Source organism: Fistularia commersonii, chromosome 30, assembly GCF_037954325.1.
Source record: "Fistularia commersonii isolate RoL2024-O1a breed Wild chromosome 30, RoL_Fcom_v1.0, whole genome shotgun sequence".
NCBI classification, from domain to species: Eukaryota; Metazoa; Chordata; class Actinopteri; order Syngnathiformes; family Fistulariidae; genus Fistularia; species Fistularia commersonii.
The window spans coordinates 2,761,646-2,782,611 of NC_141313.1; the positions used below are offsets into that span (position 1 = coordinate 2,761,646).

Consider the following 20,966-nt stretch of genomic DNA (forward strand, 5'->3'; position numbering starts at 1 on the left):
GCGGCGGGATCCTTCCGCGCGGTCCAGACTCTACACCACGTCCTCATATCAGGCCTGGAGAGAGGGCGTGGAAGCGACGGCGGATTCCTCAGGTTAGTGATAAACCAGGCTTTATGTATCAGAAGGGGTGTGATTCATCCATACGTGTGTGTGAGTGACCGGCCGGGAGGAGCGGCGCAAACCCGGTACAGAGGTTGTTTGTTTTTTCAAACCCTTCAGACGTGTGCACGTCTGGGAAAAACACACACAAGAACAGGACGCGTCCACTCCGGGCAGGTTCGGATTCTTCAGCTTGTTTAATGGACATTGAATGTATCTTTACATAAAAAAAGGCTCTGTGGTGGATTGTGCGCTCATCTATTGCTTCGCCATCTTTTTCATGTGCACCTTGTAGCACTGCTCGCACGCAATGGACAGTCCCACCACCAGGGAGACGAACTCCTCGAAGTCCACCTTGCCGTCGCCGTTGGAGTCCAGGTCCTTCATGATCTTGTCCACGGCGGCGGGGTCCTTCTGGGACTGGATGGAGAACGTTGGGGTGAAGAATTTCATTTGGATCTAAAATGGTGGTAAAGGTGGCCCGCCGTGACCTCTCACCTTCAGGAAGTTGGACAGCTCGTTCTCCATCAGCTCCCTCAGCTCCCGTCGGTTGAGCGTGTCCCCCTTGCCGTCCTTGGAGGCGTACCGGTGGAAGACGGTGATGAGCGACTCCATCGCGGTCTCCAGTTCCGAAGGCATGTTTGCGTTTCACCTGAAGGGAAAAGGAATGGAAAGCTTGAAAAAAAAAAAAAAAAAAAAAAAAGGTGGAAACCAGAGAGCAGCTTTCAAAATAATAGTTCAGATCTGGGCTTTTTACGGCCGGTTTTGCTTTTATATCTAAACTATTTGATATTTCAGCAAGTATTTTCAATCAATATTGAATTTAGAAACTCTATATTTTTTCCCTTTTGTTTAATTTTGTATGGATGATTACAAAATAATGGGTGTACATTTATATGATCATTAATAATTTTAGAGTTTGAAATAAAAAGCCAAAAAATGTTAATGTTTAAATTGCAATTTTCATTTTGTTCAATTTACGTGATACCTAGTTGGCCCGTGCATCAAAATTAAATAAGAAATGTGGAAAAGAAAACACTTGCACACCCCTGGCATGGATGATTCCACTACCGTACGAATTCAGGATTTTTCTTGCTGATTTTTTGAAATAATTTATTTTCTTTCAAAATGTATTTGATTTCTTCAAAATTTTACTTTGGAAACCCCTGTGATTTCACCACTCACTCAGAATGAGTGATGAAATCACTTGATAAAAAGGCCTTCTCTTACAGAGGGAGGGGCAGGGGGGCAAAAGCCATTCAGATTATACTTTCAGAGTAAACCCCCTTCTCACACACACACACACACACACACACACACACACACACACACACACACACACACACACACACACACACACACACACACACATATATATACACATCCAAATGTGTCATGACAGGATCTCCTGCATGTTCATTCTCTCTGGACCTTAGCAAAGCAAACACTTGTGGTGAGATGGAAGTGATTCTGGTGAGTCACACTCATGTGTGCGTGACTGAGTAAGGAGAGAAAGAAAAGAAAGAAAGAAATGCAGGTAGACCCTGTGTGCAGACAGATGAGGGTTTAAATGAAAAGAAAGAGCCTGGTGAAGGAGATGGAAAACTTCTGGGAGACAAAAATGTGAGGGAGGAAAAGGAGGAGCGAGGAAGAACAGGGACGCCTCAAACCACACCCTTAAAAAAATGAAGATTTCAGTAGTCAAATCTGCTCAAAACCGATTAAAACGTGTCTAATACAAGCAAAATATACAAAAGAAGTAGGCTTCAACTGAACTGAGGCTATTTTAGCCACTGTGGATTAATAATCACGGGTGTGAATTTAACGATGCAAAGGTGGGAACTTGAACGCAACGCAGCGCCACAGTTTAGAGACAGTTTGACTCATGATGACAATAATTTAAAACAGCTGTCAAATAAAACAACCCACTTTTTTTTGGAAAAGGGGGAAAATCAAACTTACCGAGCAGGACGCAGATGGCGCAGAAGGAGAGGTGGGAGGTGTTGGAGAGCTTGGAGAGGAGGGAGAAGCACGGCGGGCGGTTTTATAGTCCGGCGCCGCCCCGACGAGCCAGGCGGTGATTTGGCGTGAAAGCCGCCGGTCAGACGGTACGTAAACGTTACATGGACTCTCCAAAGGTATGAACACATGAAGCTCGTCTGCAGGCGTGTGTGTGTGTCAGATGACGCATGAGTGGAATCGAGTTTTATCCATGTATTTACCCTTCTGTGAGGAATCAGACAAAAAAATATCTCTTATTAGAATCGGTTAGTTCTCGGAACTTCCTCCAAGTGGCTGCAATCGCAAGCCGAGCAGAAAAGAGAGGTTTTAAAAGAATCGGAACGGTTCAGAAGTTGAACAAATCTCCTGCGAGGCAAAGAGACGGGAAAACTCCGCCCTTCTGCAATTTTTTTTTTTTTTTTTTGCGTGGACATGAAGGGATTCTAGCGCCCCCTTGTGGTCAAACCAGGCAATTACAACAAATATACATTGCCGATGACGATTTTAGAGATTTTGTTTTTAAACGTTTCGATCGTTTCAGAGGACGCTTTCTCCTCCAAGCCAAAAAAAAAAACGATTACAATTTTGTATGTTTTCGTAGGGAGAAGATGATGGAGTGACTCCCATTCGGCCCTGGAGGCTGACACGTCGTCCGGTGTCGTGACCTTTACGTCCTCGCTGCTGCTGGACATGGATGTTGGACAGAAAATCAAAAGTACAACCGATTTTAATTTCACTTTTATTTTTTCCCTAAAGATGTCATTTGTCTTTTGCCATTGAAGCACCTTTGAAATAGGAGTTGTTCCCCTCAGTATAAGAAGTCAGAAAACATAACCCAGCCAACCAAGTGGTTGATATTAAAATGTTGCAGGGCTTCAAACGCACAGAGGATGTATAAAAAATAAAACGGTAGCAAAGGGAAAAGTTCAATCCTTTGAATCAATTTTAAATTTAGGATTCCCCCAAGCAACAAGCATTCATGGTTCCACTCATTTTATTTTATTTTATTTTATTTTAGCCTTTTTGTGATTTATTTTTTCTTGTGCATGCACATGTATATTCTTCTTTACGGTGCTTATTCTGTATATAGTGTTCGCCTTAGGGTTTTTCGCGCTGCTGGTCGCTGAGGGCAACCGGTGCAGGATGGGAGGAGGCGGGGAGGTTGGTGGGTGGTGGTGGGGGGGCAAAGGGGAGGAGGGGGACGTCTGTGAGAGGAGTGAATCCACAGGAACACCGTGGCCAGCGTGGATCTTGACTTCCACTATTCAAAAATTGTTAGTATTTTTCCTATTTCTGCTCTTTTTCTTTTTCTCACTCGCGTTATTTCTCATCGAGCATCCGGATACAGAGCCGTGCTGTGACCCCCCCCCACCCCCATCCCCCTTGCAAAAAAAAAACAAAAAAACACAAAATCTGCATCTAACGCTCGACTGGGAGGAGAGGGCTCACTATTTAATCTAGATTGCTATTTGCATTGCATCCCCTCCTTGCGTGGACATGGCCCGTGGGCGACGCGCGTCTCGCTTCGTGTCCAGATGATGGCAACCGGACGCAGACGGTTCGATTCCCCTAAAATATGGATGGGATGGATTTAAAAGCAGCCTCGTCGACGATGGAAGCCTTGGCTCGTCTCAGTGTGAGTACAACCGGCGCTGTCACCGGAAATTCGGGGTTATTGGTAAAGCATAAGTGTGTGTGTGTGTGTGTGTGTGTCGTAGGGGAGTCGGTCTATTTTTTACATCCACACCGATTGCATGCGTTGCGTGCACGGCTCCATTCACCCCCTCCTTGCATTAAAATCCCCATCCAGATAGAAAGATGCGTGTAATCTGCTGTGAGAATAAACATGGCGTGGATCGCGTCGTGTTTCGTAACCCCACGTTGGACGGAAGTCCCTCACCTCCGGTCCTGATTCACCGGAACCGACAGAAAAGGTGCCCTATTTTAAATGTATTCACATTTCAAATCGCCTTTTGTCTATTTTTTTTTTTTTTGTCTGTATCATCTCGCGAAATATCTGTAAGGGGAGGGGTGGGGGCGACAGCGACTGGATGCTTGTTTCCATGGAGACGAGCGGACCGTGCACGGTGATGCTGCGTGCAGATAGAGGTTAGGACGCAGGGGATGGAGACGAGCTGTTTGGAGGGAGGGGAAAAAAAAAACCTGCAGACAAATCCCTGGATATCACACACACACACACACACACACGCAGTTTCTCAGTGTTACCCCAAGGAGGGAGGGCTTTTAGCTGGCGATGTAATGTCTGACACCCCGACCCCTCCCTCTGCATAACCCCCCCCTCCTCCGTCAGAGCTGCGCGGCTGCAGGAAACGCGACTGTCATGGCGCCGCGGTTCCAGGTGAAGGTAAGGATGCGGCGTCCTTCCGGCAGGACGCCGCCGCCTCTCGCTGCCTGCTAGGAAATCTTCTGGAGCGCATTTTTACGGCCTTTTGCATGAATGTGCGGAATCGGCGCTGCGCTAAGCATCCTCCCGGCCTCGCTTACCGTCGCAGGGCCTCTGTGACGGACAGACAAATCCCGGCGGTTTGTCCAGTCTGGGTTTTTTTTAACCGACGCAGGAGGGGACGGGGACGGGGTGACCTTGGCCGGAGGTCAAGCCGGCGTGTCAAGGACGTCTGGGAGCGAGGGGAGGCCCGGCGTGGAGGTGAAGCCTCGGTGGCGGCGCCACGTCAGCCGGCGGGGTCTCGGTGATTGACGCCGGCCGTAACCATGGCGCCCCCGGGGGGGGGGGGGGGCTTTGTCACCGTCAGTCACTGCGCTTTTCGCTGTCACATCGACGTCCGGGAGTGAAAAAGACGTGGCGCTCATCGCTCCCCTGTCCTCCCTCAGTCTTGACCAGCGAGGGGAATCCAACCAGTGACGGGAAAGCATGTCACGAACTGAGGAACGCCGAATTTTAAGTGTTCTTTCTCAAGATCGAGGTGGACAATTCATTTTTACAAGGGGCCAGATGAGAAACCTGAATGGCGTTGGAGGGTCAGACTTATTTCTGCTCAAGATCAATCACGCCCCAATTGTACAGGACTGTTCTTTATCTTCTGTAATGCAATTACAAAAACAAAAATGTTATACATTCTGGATTCATTACAAATCAACTGAAATATTGCAAGCCTTTCATTATTTTAATATTGCTGATTATGGGTTACATCTTAAGAAAACTCGAAAATCCCATCTCAAAATATTACAGTATCATGAAAAAGTAATTTTTGTTTTTTTAATTGCATTACAGAAGATAAAGAACTTTATCACGATATTATAATTTTCGGAGACCGTCCTGTAAATGACATATCCTGATTAGCAGCTACTGTCAACGGATAGCATGTTTCTGCCACAGAGTTCAACAAACGCTCCTTAGTAAACTGGCCGTCCGAAAACAGATTATTTTTCTGGCGATTTTGTGGGATATGCTGTAAGTTGCTGCATTTCTTGGTGTGCAAAGCTTTATAAAAATACCCTTGTTGGGTTTGCGGTTTTCGCTAGCAAAATATCTGACTGCCTTCATCGAACAAGTCTATGTATCCTTCTTCATGATTCAAATTGCAAATTGGCTTCTGTTGATAAATATTTATAAAACAAATATTTAATATTTTTATATATCTGGCAATAATATTTGGACTGATCATCTGTCACTTGAGCAGTTTAGAAAATCCCCGATATTTGCAGATTATGTTCTGGGACGGGGATATTCTGTCGGGATTGTTCAAAATAATCCCCGCATTTATTCAGATGTTGCTCTATGAGACTTCTCATGACATAATCTGCGGATTAACCCCCCGCTAACTGGGCCGTGTGGAGTGGAAGCGACATTTCTGTGGAGTTTTCCCCAAATGTGAATTCACGTTTTGTCGTTTTGCAGAGAAACAGGAACCTTGCGTGATTATTTTCGGTATTTGTGATAGTTCCATTGTCTTCTGTGCAGAAGCCTGATTTATACACAAATAATACATGTAATCATATACATGTGCTTGTAAATACACATGTATATACGTTACATATATTTATACATACTTTTTACTTTATTTTTATTCATTTCTTTTGAGTTTTACAATTTTTTTAAAATGTTATGTTTATTATTATTTGCTTTTTTAGTCTTTATTTTTATATGGAGTTCTATTTTTCCATGTTACTCTGTGAGTAAATCCCTCAAGGATCAATAAAAGATTCTTATTCTGATTCAGTTTGATGAACCTCCATTAGCATCCTCTTTATTTTTGTCAACATTTTTGCCGCTCTTTCTGTTCTCGTTGTTGTCGTTTTAGTTGTTTATTCTCACCTTTTCTGTTGTTTTTTAATTCGCTTGTCTATTTTTATCCTTGTTGTTGTTCATTTTGCCGTCTTTAAATTGTCTCTTTTATTTATATTTATACCCATATTTATTGATTATCATTGTTGTGCTGCTGTGATAAAGTCTTATCTTATCTCATCAATAAAATTTTATCTGATCTCATCTTACCTTCTATTATCTTATTTTATCTCATTGTCTCTTATCTTATTTTTATTTTATCTTAGCTCAACTGTAGCTCATCTTATCTTATCTCATTTCGTGTTATCTTATTACCTTATCTCATCTCACCTCATTGCATCTTCTCTTATCTTTATTTTATCTTAACTTATCTCATTTGATCTTATCTTATCTTATCTTAACATCTTAACTCATCTTATCTCATTTCATCTTCTCTTATCTTTATTTTATCTTAGCTTATCTCATCTTTTATCTTATTTCATTTCGTCTTAGCTCATCTCATCTCATCTTCTCGTATTTCATTTTATCTTAGCTCATCTCATCTTCTCTTATCTGTCTTAATTAATCTTGTCTTGTTTTATCTTATTTTTTCTTATCTTATCATGCCTTATCCTGTTATATCGTCTTTTCTCAACTCAACTCAACTCAGCAAAACTTAACTTCCTTCTTAACTTAACTTAACTTAACTTAACTTAGCTTAACTTAACTTGTCTTTCTCCTCTTTCTCCCCGCAGTCCAACATGAAGAGCCTGGAGCAGGAGCTCCACTGCCCGGTGTGCAAGGACGTGGTGAGGCAGCCGGTGGTGCTGCCGTGCCTCCACAGCGTCTGCCTCATGTGCGCCTCCGAGGTGCTGACGGCGAGCGGCTACCCGCCGCCCGAGCTTCCCCCGGAGCCCAACTCCCCGGCCTCCACGCCGAACGCCCGCTCCCCCCGGCAGGCCCGCAGGCCCACGCCCAAAAACGAGCAGCGGCCCATCGACCGCGTGCTGAGGGCAGGTGGGTGAATCAAAAACTTGAACCGCCGTTAAAACTTGAACCCCGCTCACGACCGGATTCCCCTTTCCTGGGTTTTCCAGGTCCGCACCCCCCTTCGCCGTCCACGCCGCGCTCGCCGGGGTACGGGACCTACCCGGGGCGGCGGCGCAAGGAAGGGCCGGCCCTGGTGATGATGTTCCCCTGCGCGCCCTGCGGACGGGATGTGGAGCTCGGAGAGAAGGGCCTCACCGACTGCCTGCGAAACCTCACCTTGGAGCGCATCGTGGAGAGGTGAGACACACACACACACACACACACACACAGGTGTGTTATTCATTGGGAATAACATCATGGATCATTAACATACATATTTATATACATTTTGTTTATCCTTGTTGTTCATTTGATTGTCTATTTTTTGGGGGATGTCATTCACTATCTTTTTAATTGTTTCTTTTATTTATGCTCATATTATTGATATTGTTATAGTCGTGTTGCTGTGACAAAAGAATTTTCCCTATGGGGATCATTAAAATCTTATCTTATCTCACCTCATATTATCTTCTCTTATCTGATTTCATTTTATCTTAGCTCATCTCATGTCATCTTCTCTAATTTCATCTTATCTTATCTTATCTTATCTTATCTTATCTTATCTTATCTTATCTCGTCTTGTCTTATTTTATCTTATCTTATCTCATCTTATCTTATCTCATTTTCTCTTATCTTATTTCATTTTATCTTATCTCATCTCATCTTCTCTTATTTTATCTTATCTTATCTTATCTTATCTTATCTTATCTTATCTTATCTTATCTTATCTGGACCCATTCATTTTATCTAAAATGAATAAGTAAGAGTATTTCCCGACAGTTTTTTAGCAAAGGCACATAATTTACATTAGAAAAATCATACGCCGCACCAAATGAACATTTCAAAAACGTTTTTAATGTGATGGTATTTCTTTAATGGCACCAGTAAAGCAGTAAAATAATTGAAAAGTGAAAAAAGGGTTTATTGCACTGTGCTGTATGTGAGGTTCAAGTGTCCAGGGTTGTGTGGAATCTGGTAAAAACTCATTTTCAATCTGTTTGTTTTTAACTTGATTTTCCAAAACCATCCAAAACCGATGGCAACAGTTGGAGTAAGTGGTGGGATGGATCTCTTGATTACTTAGTTTGACCATTGATTGATGGAGAAATGTGGGTCTCTTAACCTGACAAAAAATGATTTATTGAATTTGAATTTTGAATTTGAAAAATTTGAATTTGAATAAGGTGTCTTTGTACATCTTTCTACGCGGGCAGTGTGCAGTGACAGGAAGAACAATGAAATGCTTTTCCACATGAACACGTGTCAAACTCAAGGCCCGCGGGCCAAAAGTGGCCCGCCACCTCGCTTTATGTGGCCCGCGAGAACGTCTTAAAAGGTCTGATAGTTTAAAATAAATAAGTCAAACGTGTGCATTGACCATAAACTACATTTCTCACTATTCACGCTGATCATGTTACCCGCAAAGTGACGGCGTACAAATGATCAAATGATCCCGAAATATCCCGGATGAGAAAAGTTAATGGTTTTGAACAAGGTTAATGTCATAACTAGTGTTAGATCACATTTTGATTTATTGACTTTGATAATTTGATCATTGATTGATGGAGTAATGTGGGTTTCTTAACCTGCCAATATAAAATGATTCATGCTGTACCAGAGCAACGTAACTTTATTTTTTGCATCTATGCAAATGCGTATATAATGTTTTGGATTTGAATGAGTCATAAATTCAGTTATTTAACATAAAGGAGCAGTTACATGCATTTTACATTAAGTTACATTTATACCGTTACTATTACATGTGGCCTTTTGAGGGCAACAATTACACTGATGTGACACTAGATCATAACAATGCAAGTCACATGACCAGAGACTTGTGTGGCTCCGCCCCCTCCCGCCCCTCCGCCGCCGGCGGCGCCAGGTACCGGCACACGGTGAGTCTGGGCAGCGTGGCCGTGATGTGCCAGTTCTGCAAGCCTCCGCAGGCCCTGGAGGCCACCAAGGGCTGCGCCGACTGCCGGGCCAATTTCTGCAACGAGTGTTTCAAGCTGTACCACCCGTGGGGGACGCCGCGGGCGCAGCACGAGCACATCCAGCCCACCCTCAACTTCAGGCCCAAGGTGGGTGGGATGTCTCCACACACACATTTAAATGGTTTTAATTACAAGGAGATAAGCCCAAATGAGGAAAAAAAAATGATCTACAGTATGAGGATTTATCTATAAGGATGCTCTTTTATTGTATAAAAACTGTTGTCAGGTGTGTTAATTGGACCCTTAATATTAATTAATTGATATTGTTCTTGAAATAGTAAACAACAGCGAAAATAGTGCACAAAAAAACAATGATTTTATTGAACAAAAACCTGTTCGTGCCTGCATAAAGGAGCTTCTTTTTTAACTGAAGGCTTTTTAGTTGCTTGCGCTTTATTTACCATATTTTGTGTGTTATCTCATTTTTTTTTTTTCCAAGGACTTTGAAAGGAGGTGCACTGAAGGGGAGAATTATTTTTGGTATTGGATTTCCTCAACATGCATTAAGCTTTTTTATGTGTTTTATAATTACTGTTGTTTGGGGATCATTTTAAAACTCTTGATATTTAAAGAAAAAATCCAGAAAAGAAAAATAGAGATTTCTATTAATTTTTTTGTATAATATTTTCAGAACACTACTTGAAAAATGATTTTGTTACTGTTGTTATGTTGGTGAAAGAAACATCTAAGAATGATCTATTTACCAATTAACTTTGTCCTCATTTTGTCCTGGGTTTTAGCTGTTTCATAATAAAAAAGGAAACACCACAAAAACACTTAAAGCCCGTGAAAATGAATTGAGATTTAGCAACGACGCACCCACCTTAATTATTTACTTGGCATCCAATGGATACCAAAAATATAAGATAAACTTTATTGATCCCTATAGGGGAAAGTCCTTTGTCACAACGGTGTGACGGTTATGTAAAAAAAAAAGAAATAAATATGAATATAAAAATGAGTATAAATAGATATAGAATGGCAGAAGACAGGATATAGCAAGACAAAAAAAATAAAAAAAGACACACCACGTCTCCGCGCTCTGTATTTGTGTGTCTGTCCGTCTCCGATCAGCTCGGTGTCACAATCCTTTATTTATTTTATTTTTATCTATTTATCTCAGCCAGATGCTGCATCTGATCTATTTTGAGTTTTACCACAACAATGGCAAAAGAAGAGCATGCACAAAAAAAAGCTCATTATTATTATTATTTTTTTGGGGGGGGCGGGCATTAGGATGGGCCTTTTGCACAGCCATGATTGATTTAAAAAAAAAAAAATATAGATATAAATACAAGCTTATTTTATGGTAACCCCCAGGTTCTGACCTGCACGGAGCACGACCAGGAGAAGCTGCAGTTCTACTGCCGGTCATGTCAGCGGCTGCTCTGCCCGCTCTGCAAGCTGCGCCGCGTCCACTCCGGACACAAGATCCTGCCCGTGGCCCACGCTTACCAGGCCCTGAAGGTGCCGCCGCCGAAACACAAGCAAACACGACCGGCGTTTGCACATTTAATGCTAAACCACGGTTACCATGCTGCTTGTCAGGATGATTTTGTCCGAACAATGCGTGTGTCTCGCATCCCTGTCACTTCCTGTCGCATTCGCTACATGTGCGGATGTAGTTAGCTTCAACCCTTCGCGCTGCAACTTTCCTCATGTTCTCCACCCGACAGGAGAAGATTACGAAGGAGATGAACTACATTCTGTCCAACCAGGACACGGTCCTGTCCCAGATTACGCAGCTGGAGAGCGCCATCACTCAGACGGAGGTGATTAATACTTTAGGCCGACATGTGTCAAACTCAAGGCCCGCGGGCCAAATGTGTCCCACCACATCATCTTATATAGTCCTTGAAAAGTCTGATTGTCCTAAAATAAATAAGTCAAACACGCTATTAGATTGCAGTGAACCGTCATCAGTGGCGATTTTCATTACACGGCTGGAATGAACGCCGGTACTGAACGCCGGTGGTCAGCAGGGTCACTCACCCTCCATGTTTGTAGTCTTTCATGCTAAAAGATCATTTTGTTTATTAGCCGTGCATTCACGCTTATTGAAGACCACTTAATACATCCAGACGAGTTTGGACAACACAATTATGAATTGATGATACTCTTATCCCCCGGACAACGCACACACACACACACACACACACACACACACACACACACACACAGTGAAATCCGGTCCATTCTAGCCTTTTTCTCAATGCATTGGACTCGTCCTGCTACGAGACACAACATCACGTGTCAAACTCAAGGCCCGCGGGCCAAATGTTGCCCGCCACCTCATTTTATGTGGTCCGCGAGAACATCTTAAAAGGTCTAATTGTCTTGAAATAAATAAGTCAAACGCCATTTGATTGTAGTGTATCCACTGACACCAAACACGGAGCTAAGTATGCCCAAGTTAGCAACACAGCTGGCACAAGAGACACGCAGCTACATAGCTTTTTTTCATTAGGATTCAGGGATTCAAGACTTTTATTGTCATTACACAGAGTGCAATGAAATTTAGAGACAAAAACAACCTCAAAAAGCAAACAATACAACAATAGCAGCATCTCTGGGTTAGAAATATAAGAGAAAAAAATATAAGACTAAAAAAATATATACAAAAAAACATATATATATTTATATATTTATCTATTTATATATAAAATATATATATATATATATATTTGCATACAGATTATATATATATGTATATATGTATATATACATATATATATTGTGTACAGATTTTTAGTCTTATATTTTTTCTCTCAAAAAAACCAAAAAAATGTATATATACATATATTTTTTGTATATATATTTTTAGTCCTAAAAATAAAAAAAAGTTAAATATATATGTATATATACATGTATATATATATTTTTTTGGGGGGGGGTTGAAATTAGTAATAAATTCAGAGTTTTTTAACATTAAAGAGTGGTTACCTGTATTTTACATTACATTTGGTTCCATGTAGTTCCGTTTATACTGTTACCGTTATATGTGGACCTACGAAGGCAACCGTTATGCTGACGTGTTCCTCGGTGAAAATGAATTTTAACACCCTCGCTTTAGGTGGACAAAATGTTTCTCAGCGCAGAATGAAGCCTCATGTCGCGGTAACTGCTTATTAAAAAAGTGAGAGTGAAATTTCCCTTCTGACAACGAAAACCTTTCATTTCCCCGTAATCCCAGCGAGTGTGTATGAACATCAATCTCCTCCTCGCCAGGTGAACAGTGTGTCGGCGCGAGAGCAGCTGGCCCAGAGCATCAGGGATCTGACGGCGGCTCTGGCCGAGCGCCACGCCTCGCTCACCCAGGCGCTGGAGGCGACGCGGCAGAAGCGCGGCGAGGCTCTGGCCGCCCAGGTGGCGGAGAGGCGCGGCCTGCTGGAGCACGCCGGGCTGATGGCGTTCACCCAGGAGCTGCTGAAAGAGACGGACCAGCCCTGCTTTGTGCAAGCCGCACGCCAGACTCACAACAGGTGCACGCCGCCGTCTTCATACCCGCGGGTGAATTGTGTTATTGACACACAGCTGAAGATAAAAACAACACACACCTGTCGCCTACAGCTAACAAACCACATGCTAAATGATCTCTGCTAATAGGGTGCTATCACACCTTGCACTTGCAGAGGCCCTTACACGAGATTGCATTCTCACACACACACACACACACACATACACACACACTGGACCCTGCGATAAGGGATCTGATTCTTTTTAATGAGAATTCTCACTGAAAATGGACGTTAGAGAAAACTGCAGCTTTTGTTTTATCTTGAAATGCAAGGAGGGTAAAGGTTTGCCTTTAGAGAGGAGATAAAGAAAACACACTCATGTCGCTAACTCCATCATCTATTTTTATCCTTGCTAATCTCAGCCCATTGGCATCCTGCTTATTTTTGTTTATTTTTGTCATTGTCTCTGTTTATGTTCCTATCCTTGTCGTTTTGGTTGTTTATTCTCACCCTTGTTGTTTTTTTTTCCATTCTGTTGTCTTGTTGTTGTTGTTGTTGTTCTCTCTGCTGTCTTTTTATTTGTGGATGTCTTTTGCTATCTTTTAATTGTCTTCTAATAATTTCTATTTCTATTTATATTCATATTTATTGATACTATAACTGTTACACTACTGTGACAAAAGAATTTCCCCTATGGGGATCAATCAAGTTTATCTTATCTTATCTTATCTTATCTTATCTATCTTAACAGCTAACAAACTACATGCTGAATGAAATGCATTCTCACACACACTCACGCACATACACACACACTGGACCCCGCTTTAAGGGATATGATTCTTTTTAATGAGAATTCTCACAGAAAATGGACTTGAGAGGAAAACTGCAGCTTTTATTTTATTTTAAAAGCTAATGAGGCTAAAGGTTTGCGTTTAGAGAGGAGTTGCTAACAGCTAACTAACTAGATCTCCGCTAATAGGGTGCTATCACACCTTGCACTTTGCAGAGTGCCTTACATAAGATTGCATACACACACACACACACACACACACATTATGTGGAGGTGCCATGCCATGCAATGTCCTGCCCAAGGACCCTTCAGCGTGCAGACAGGAGGAGTTGGATATGGAACCAGTGGATCCGGAGCCGCCCCCACATGGCCGTTCTTGTGGAAAACGCTGTCTCCGTCTGCTTGGCTCTCTCTGCCGGCCGCCCTCCTCCTCCTCACTCCTGCGCTCTCCGTCCGCGCCAGGTTCAGCAAGGCGATCGACAACCTCCAGCATTTCGCTCTGGACGCCGACCCGTCCTTCAGACACTTCCAGCTGGACGTCTCCAAAGAACTCAAGCTGCTGACGGAGTTGAACTTCATCCAGGGTGAGGGAGGCGCCGTGCCGTGAGGAAGACGTAGAATAAGCAATAAATCTTAAAACGTGTGTTTCGCGCAGCTCCTTTGGCTCCGGTGATCGACACCCAGCACACCCTGGCCTACGACCAGCTCTTCCTGTGCTGGCGGTTGCCGCCGGAATCCACGCCCGCCTGGCACTTCACCGTGGAGTACCGCCGCCGAGGTGTGGTACCCGGAGGCGCGTCCAGAGGCGGGATCAGGGGAGGGCTGGCCGCCGCTCGCTGGGGCTGGCAGCGGCTGGACGAGGTGAGCGGAACCAGCACGGTGATCGACAGGCTGGAGATGGACAGCGTGTACGTGCTGCGGGTGAGAGGCTGCAACAAGGCCGGCTATGGGGAGTACAGTGAGGAGGTGTACCTGCACACGCCGCCCGCACCAGGTGAGGAGCTGGAGTCCTACATCAGAGCTTATTGCTGAACTTTTCCAAATCCGGAACATGGTGCGTTGTGACGGATCATCACCTCACCGTGGTTCCCTGGATGGTGTCGATTTTCTCGTATTGTATGATGAAATGATGAGTTTGGTTTTTTTTTTGTCCTCGTAAATATTATAATCAAAGATTGTAACGGACAGAAGATCGAATCTCGGCTCCGCGGACGTCCGGGGTGCAGCCGTCTCCCGTCCTCGGCAACGTTAGGCAGAGAATTGAAATGTGAAATGTGAAATTGTGAAACAGCAAAGATAATTGCATTTTAAGTTTGGATCAGCCAAGTATTTTGTGTCTGGTGCCATTAAGTTTTGGGAGGTCGTGACCTGGAGAGAGTTCTGGAGTCGAGTGGGACCCACAGCCACAAGAGAGGCCTCTGGCGCCCTCTAGTGGTCACACAGGAAACTGCAGTTTACCAACAAATCAGAATCTGAAAGTTTTTCTGATTCTGGCTCTGAAAAATACATTAAGATGGGAGGTCAAAAAAATGGAAAAATTAAAGTATGAAAGTATGAAAAAAGTATGAAAGTGACTTCATCCTCTGAGGTGCTAAAAAGAATAGGAGTTGAGGAAGTCCTTATTTATCATTCAGACCGTAGAGACGTATTCGGAGCACTGTGTAACTCATTCTCTTTCTTTCTTTTTTTTTTTTTTTTGCCCATCCCCAACTTTCTTCTTGTCTCCATTCTCCACCTCACCTTTCAGCACACCTCCGTCCACTTGGTTTCCTCATCCTCCCTTTGCATTTCACAGCTTTGTACTTGCCATCCTCTTCCGTGCTTCCTCCACGCCGCCGGCCCACGCGACACCCGCAGAACGTAAGGAGCGCATCCACATTACGAATCCACCGCCCCATCCCGGCACCACTGTGTTACTCTCCTTCTCTTTTCACCCCATTTGTGTTCATCCCGCGCTCCTCCACCTCCATCTCCGCACCCGTTCGACTCCCTCTTATGAGGTCCGTCCCGGCGGCGACAAGGTTTGCTCTTTGTTAAGGCGTCAGGCTTAACAACATGGATCCCGTTCGGATCCAGGGTTCGTTGTTGTTTTTTTGTTTGTTTATGAAAAACTGGTGAAGCCGAGTGATCCGGTGACCCGTCCCGCCCCCCCGAGCCCGACCCCTCCTTGTTTCCCCGGAGGCTGTATTCCTTCCTGCTTTGGCACCGGTTCCCTTAGTAACGTGTATTTTCCTCCGGAGCTTCTTTGAGATGCCTGGTTTTCTCCCCCGAGTCGTCGTCGTCATATTGAGCAGTGCTGGTGGGAAGGAGGTGCATGCCGGCTCTCTGCTCCTCCTCACGTCCTTCTTCTTCTCCCTTCTTGTCCTCACTGTTGCAAACACCCCCTTTATGATGCACCGTAGTCTTTTCTGCAGCCTCACGCCGACTTCCTCATCTTTCCTTCGCCCGCCAGTGCTTAACTTCTACCTGGACTCGCGCTGGGGCCTCCACGCCGACCGGCTGGTGGTCAGCAAGGAGCAGCGTTGCGCCCGCAGCGTGCCGGGCCTCTCGCTGCTGCAGGCCGCTGACCACGCGCTCACTTCCTGTCCCCTGACCTCCGACCTACTGGTGGGGGACGTGGCCATCACGCAGGGGCGGCACTACTGGGCGTGCTCAGTGGAGCCCAGTTCTTACCTGGTGAAGGCGAGTAGAAGCAGGCTCTCGCATGGAGGACAAATTGTAATAATATTTCCTTTTTGGTCCCGGCGATCATCATCCATCGCTTTCTCGTTTCGGGTTCCAGGTGGGGGTCGGCCTGGAGTCCAAGCTGCAGGAGTGGTTTCACCTCCCGCAGGATATGGCGAGTCCCCGGTGAGTCGCTCGGCTCGAAAACCAAACTTAAATGCTAAAAAAGAAAGCAACATAGCATCCTTTTTTTTTTTTTTAATGGTGTCATCTCTGCAGCTACGACCCCGACAGCGGCCATGACAGCGGAGCGGAGGACGCCTTGGACTCTGCCCCGCCTTTCTGCTTCCTCACAATGGGGATGGGGAAGATCTACCTCTCCCAGCAGAGCTACAACCACCACCACCACCACCACCACCACCACCAGCACCACAGCAGCAACGGCAACGGTCACAGAGATCCGGTCGCCAACGGCAACAGTCCGTCCACGACGGCGGGGCTCACCTACCCGCTGCCGCCCCGGCTAGGCGTGTGCCTGGACTTTGAGAAGGGCCGCGTCACCTTCTACGACGCCCACTCCCTGCGGCCTCTCTGGGAGGGCCACGTGGATTGCTCGGGCCCCGTCTGCCCGGCCTTCTGCTTCATCGGCGGGGGGGCCCTGCAGCTGCAGGAGCTGGTGGCCAATCGCGGCGCCGACCAGACGCCGGTCAAAAGGGTCACCATCCAACCCCGCGTCTCTAGCCTGAACAACTGAATGGGAGTGCGCGTGTGTGTGTGTGTGTGTGTGTGTGTATTTACTCGGCTGGAGCAAAAAAAAACGTAGAAATTCTCAGCGATTTCTTTAGTTTTTCTTTGTAAAAACAAAATGTTTCTATAGCGACAAATATGCAATGTAATTAAGTTTCTTACGTTTTGGTTACACGCAAGGATCAGTGTGTTGCATATCCAACACTCGCTTATGTAATTATTACCTTTTATGCTTGCAAAAGTAGCCGGGCTGAAATCACGTGCGTTTATAAAAGCTGCTGCGGATTCGCTCCTCTCATGCCTGCGACGCTGGAAATATTGACGTAATTAGCTTTTGTTCTAAAGATACCACATGTGAGTGTGTATAAACGCGGGCTTCGACTAGTCCATCGCCTGCCTAGAGGGAAACGACGAACTTGTAAATGAGTATTTTCCAGTCATTCATGTTTCACGACGCCCTGACCAAAGTTATCGTTTTATGGGATGTAAATTACAGAGGCAATATTCTAATTAGGAGTTCTAGTTATACCTCTGCTGCACAGCTAATCACCAGTTTCCACGGTTTTGTTTATGTCCGCTGCTCTATTTAGCATACACGAGCACGTGCGTCCGTGTGTGTTTTCCTGCGTGAACGAGTGTGTGTGTGTGTGTGTGTGTGTCTTTCGACTGACAGCGACATTTATTCACTGGCAGGCATTGAACTTTTTTTTTTTTTTTTTTTTTTTTTTTTTACAAATAGAATAATGTTTTTATTTAAACTTGGCTTGATTGTAAGTTAACGAGCAACGCTTCTCATGATGTAATAAGCAGATTTAAGTGCGTAAACGTCACCTGCTGGCAGAATGTTTGCAAAAGAAGATGGATTAAGGAACTTAACACAAAATTAAAAATATGGTTTGCATAATGAAATCACCTTCTGTTACCTTTCTTTTTGTTGTTGATGGTTTTATCTCATCAGGATCCAACCCAGTCAATCTGGCAGGGAGTTATCATTCAGCAGTACCGCATTTGACCACAAGGGGGCAGCAGAACGCTGCGTGGCATCATGCGGGACCAAACGCCTTCTGAACGCATCGCTGCAGCTGCAAGAGTCTGACAGGCAAGATATTTACTCAAATCTTTAGTCCACGACGCTGATAAACGCGATAAAAGATCATTTAAGAGCATATATTCCTGGACGCACGCCTTCATATGTGAAAAAATATGGCTAAAATGCCAAAGCGGAGGCCCTCCAAGTTCTGCACGCAATTTTCAAAGCATGGGTAAATATGTCATCTGCTGGCTGAACGAAGTTTAAAATAGAATACAGAGTCAGCAGACGCCGTTTCCTTTCTGCAAATAGGAAATCACACATTTCATGGGATCGCGCTCGACGACGGGATCCCTGACCGGGGAAAGCCGGTGTTGGAGAGGCGGCGGCGGCGGCCATCTGCTTTTCATAGCGGCATCAACACCTCACATGTGTAGGTGCTTAGCATTCCTTATGTAAATGTAATGTAAATCACTGGAGTTTACCTTTTATGAGCTTCAATATGAAAATCCACATGTGTGTTTAATTGGGCCCATATTGAAACTGTAGGGGATTTAGGTTTGCCTCGACCACAAAGGAAAAATAAAAAGAATCGGGGGGGGGGGAGGTGGAGGGTTGGGAGGGTCGGAGATGAGGAAAGAAAGCACATGGCCTTGACATGAGCCAAGGTTCATTTTTGCGCCGTCCTAATACACACTGATGTAAAACGCCGCCGCGCCTCTAAACCCATGAATGATATAGAATAAGTGGAATGCACCATAACGCGTGAAGGCAGAGCGGCCCCCAGCCTCCCGCCCCCCGCCCCCCGCCTCCCGCCTCCCGCCTCCCGCCCAGCCTCCCGCACCAGCGAGCTGCACCTCTTTTCTTTAGTCCAAATCTGTAACAGATTGGGTTTAGTCTGACTGGAGGTATGCAGCCACAACACCACATGTAGGGGTCTGCATAATCCCTCCGCTGTGTATTAGGCACACAGCATGGGCATTCCTTTAAAGACCTGCCGGGCATTACCAATACATAATCTCCGTGATCATCATTTAGTATAGTTCAGAGGGAGAGTGTCGGGGGGGGAGGGAACCCGTGGACCCGTGAAGGATCTCAAAGCCGTACACAATCTGTGGCGGAGAGCGCGCTGCCATCTGGAGAACACGCAGGAGTCTGCCGGATTCCGCTAACCCCGACTGTCTTAGACGACTCCGCGCTAAACCGCACGTCTACGGCACCGTTTGTTTGGTGAACCTGTTCTGCGGTCTCTCCGGCTCGGGGTGGGATATCATTCAACCTGCTTAATAATACTCTGCAGAGGCAGAGCCATTACTCCTGAAGGTTGAGCTCCGGGCCCCTGCAGACAGACCCAATAAAAACGTCAGCGCCGTGTGTTTCTGCTGCGGGCTGGATTCCTCTTACCTAAACTTGGGCGTGGAGCGTTCATTGGAAAGAATAGCAGGATTAATCATCAATCCCCGCGACCGCAAACATCGCACCCGCCAACAAATTAGGCGGCTAATCTCCGCCGCTATCGTATCCGCTCGTCCCGTTTGACGGGTTATCGACTCCAGAGACCGAGGCGCGTCGGGCGTCATTCGTTTCTTCCTTCTCCTTCGCGCTGACTTTGCATCAAATAAAACTGTCTTGATGTTATTCCTCACGACGAGCGCTGAAACATTCATGCGCCTCCCTCTCCCCCACCCCTTCCCGTCGCCCGTCCGTTTCCCGTCGGCGAGAACGAAGGGCATTAAAAATACACGACTTCCTGCCTTTATCACATTGATAAACCGAATCGAGGTAGAAAGAAGGAGGTGGGGGGAGGCAGAATCAATCAGCTAAATGTTGGCTAAGAAGATTTGAGGCTCGTGGCCGGGCCGTCTCCCCTCACTCGGCTAAATGAAGGGTGACAGTAATGCTGGACGGGGCCCATATGGTCACACACTGCAACCCTGCAGCGGTGAGATGAGACCTGGAGCTAATTCCATCTCAAATTTGCCCTCCGCTAGCATAACATCGCCTGCTGGATTAGCGTAACGGACACGGATCCTTTATTTCGTGTGTTTGTGTGTTTAATGACGGGGTGGTTGATGAAAGCGAAAGTGTAACCGATCGTTGCAAACAGGAGTAGTGAAGGCATGAATACACGCCATGCATCGGGCGCCGCTTTCTTAAGCACTGTGGGATTCAAAACTGTAGTTTTCGTTTATTCATTCATTAATAGTTTAATAGTTCGTATGGCTGCTGAGTGTTTGCCTGTATCTTTGCTCAGACTTTAACTGCTGCTTCTTGGCAAGGTAGTTTCAATGCGGTTTTCCTCTTTTAATAAAGGTTAAATACATTTTTAAGATTAACAAAACCTTTTTTTAAGAGCAAGGATTGAATTAAATTCTTGTATATTTTTGATATTTTGGATCTTCTTCCATTGTTATCCTCTCGTCCATTCATTATCCCGCAGGGATGCTGCAGCCAATCCCAGCTCTCATTGGGTTCACCAGAGGCGGGCTCACCCCGTCACCAGCCAATCACAGGGGTTCATATAGAGATGCATTACCAGTCACTCACTCATTCATATGTTATAACGCAGGGGTGTCAAACCCAATTACGCAGTGGGCCAAAAAAGTCACAGGCCAACATTGATATTCATTGAATAAGTCTTCCTCCAGATTTTATGACAGATTGAAAAAACACAGAGGTCTAAATCCAACTACCGTAATTTCCAGATTATTGAGCGCACCTCAATATAAGCCGCACCGGCTAGCTGATCGCTATCTCAGGCTTCCTCCTGCGCACTAAAACCATCAAAGTCATCGTCTTCGGTGTCGGAGTTGAACGGACTCAGAATTTCCCGGTCATTTCATTGGTCCGA

At 45.2% G+C, this 20,966-nt stretch overlaps 2 protein-coding genes across 6 annotated transcripts; one reads left to right on the forward strand and one right to left on the reverse strand.

The window, feature by feature from the left end:
• Positions 1-277: 277 nt before the first annotated feature.
• Positions 278-2,189, reverse strand: s100a10a (S100 calcium binding protein A10a). Its single transcript, XM_086178096.1, has 3 exons — positions 2,062-2,189; positions 598-751; positions 278-519 (listed from the first exon to the last, which is right to left on the reverse strand). Exons 2-3 carry the CDS (start codon positions 736-738, stop codon positions 358-360), a joined length of 303 nt encoding a protein of 100 aa, XP_086034222.1. The 5' UTR covers positions 739-751; positions 2,062-2,189; the 3' UTR covers positions 278-357.
• Positions 2,090-18,704, forward strand: trim46b (tripartite motif containing 46b). Of its 5 annotated transcripts, XM_086178091.1 has the most exons (15): positions 2,090-2,207; positions 2,702-2,815; positions 3,636-3,736; positions 4,412-4,465; positions 7,099-7,360; positions 7,441-7,630; positions 9,315-9,513; positions 10,747-10,893; positions 11,103-11,198; positions 12,655-12,908; positions 14,137-14,258; positions 14,330-14,668; positions 16,127-16,356; positions 16,457-16,524; positions 16,618-18,704. In XM_086178091.1, the coding sequence occupies exons 3-15, from the start codon at positions 3,677-3,679 to the stop codon at positions 17,090-17,092; spliced, it is 2,496 nt and encodes an 831-aa protein (XP_086034217.1). In that variant the 5' UTR covers positions 2,090-2,207; positions 2,702-2,815; positions 3,636-3,676; the 3' UTR covers positions 17,093-18,704. The 5 variants fall into 5 exon arrangements, with proteins under 5 accessions (XP_086034217.1, XP_086034221.1, XP_086034216.1 ...); XM_086178095.1 differs by lacking the exons at positions 3,636-3,736; positions 4,412-4,465; XM_086178090.1 differs by lacking the exons at positions 2,090-2,207; positions 2,702-2,815 and having other exon boundaries at positions 3,295-3,736.
• Positions 18,705-20,966: the final 2,262 nt, after the last annotated feature.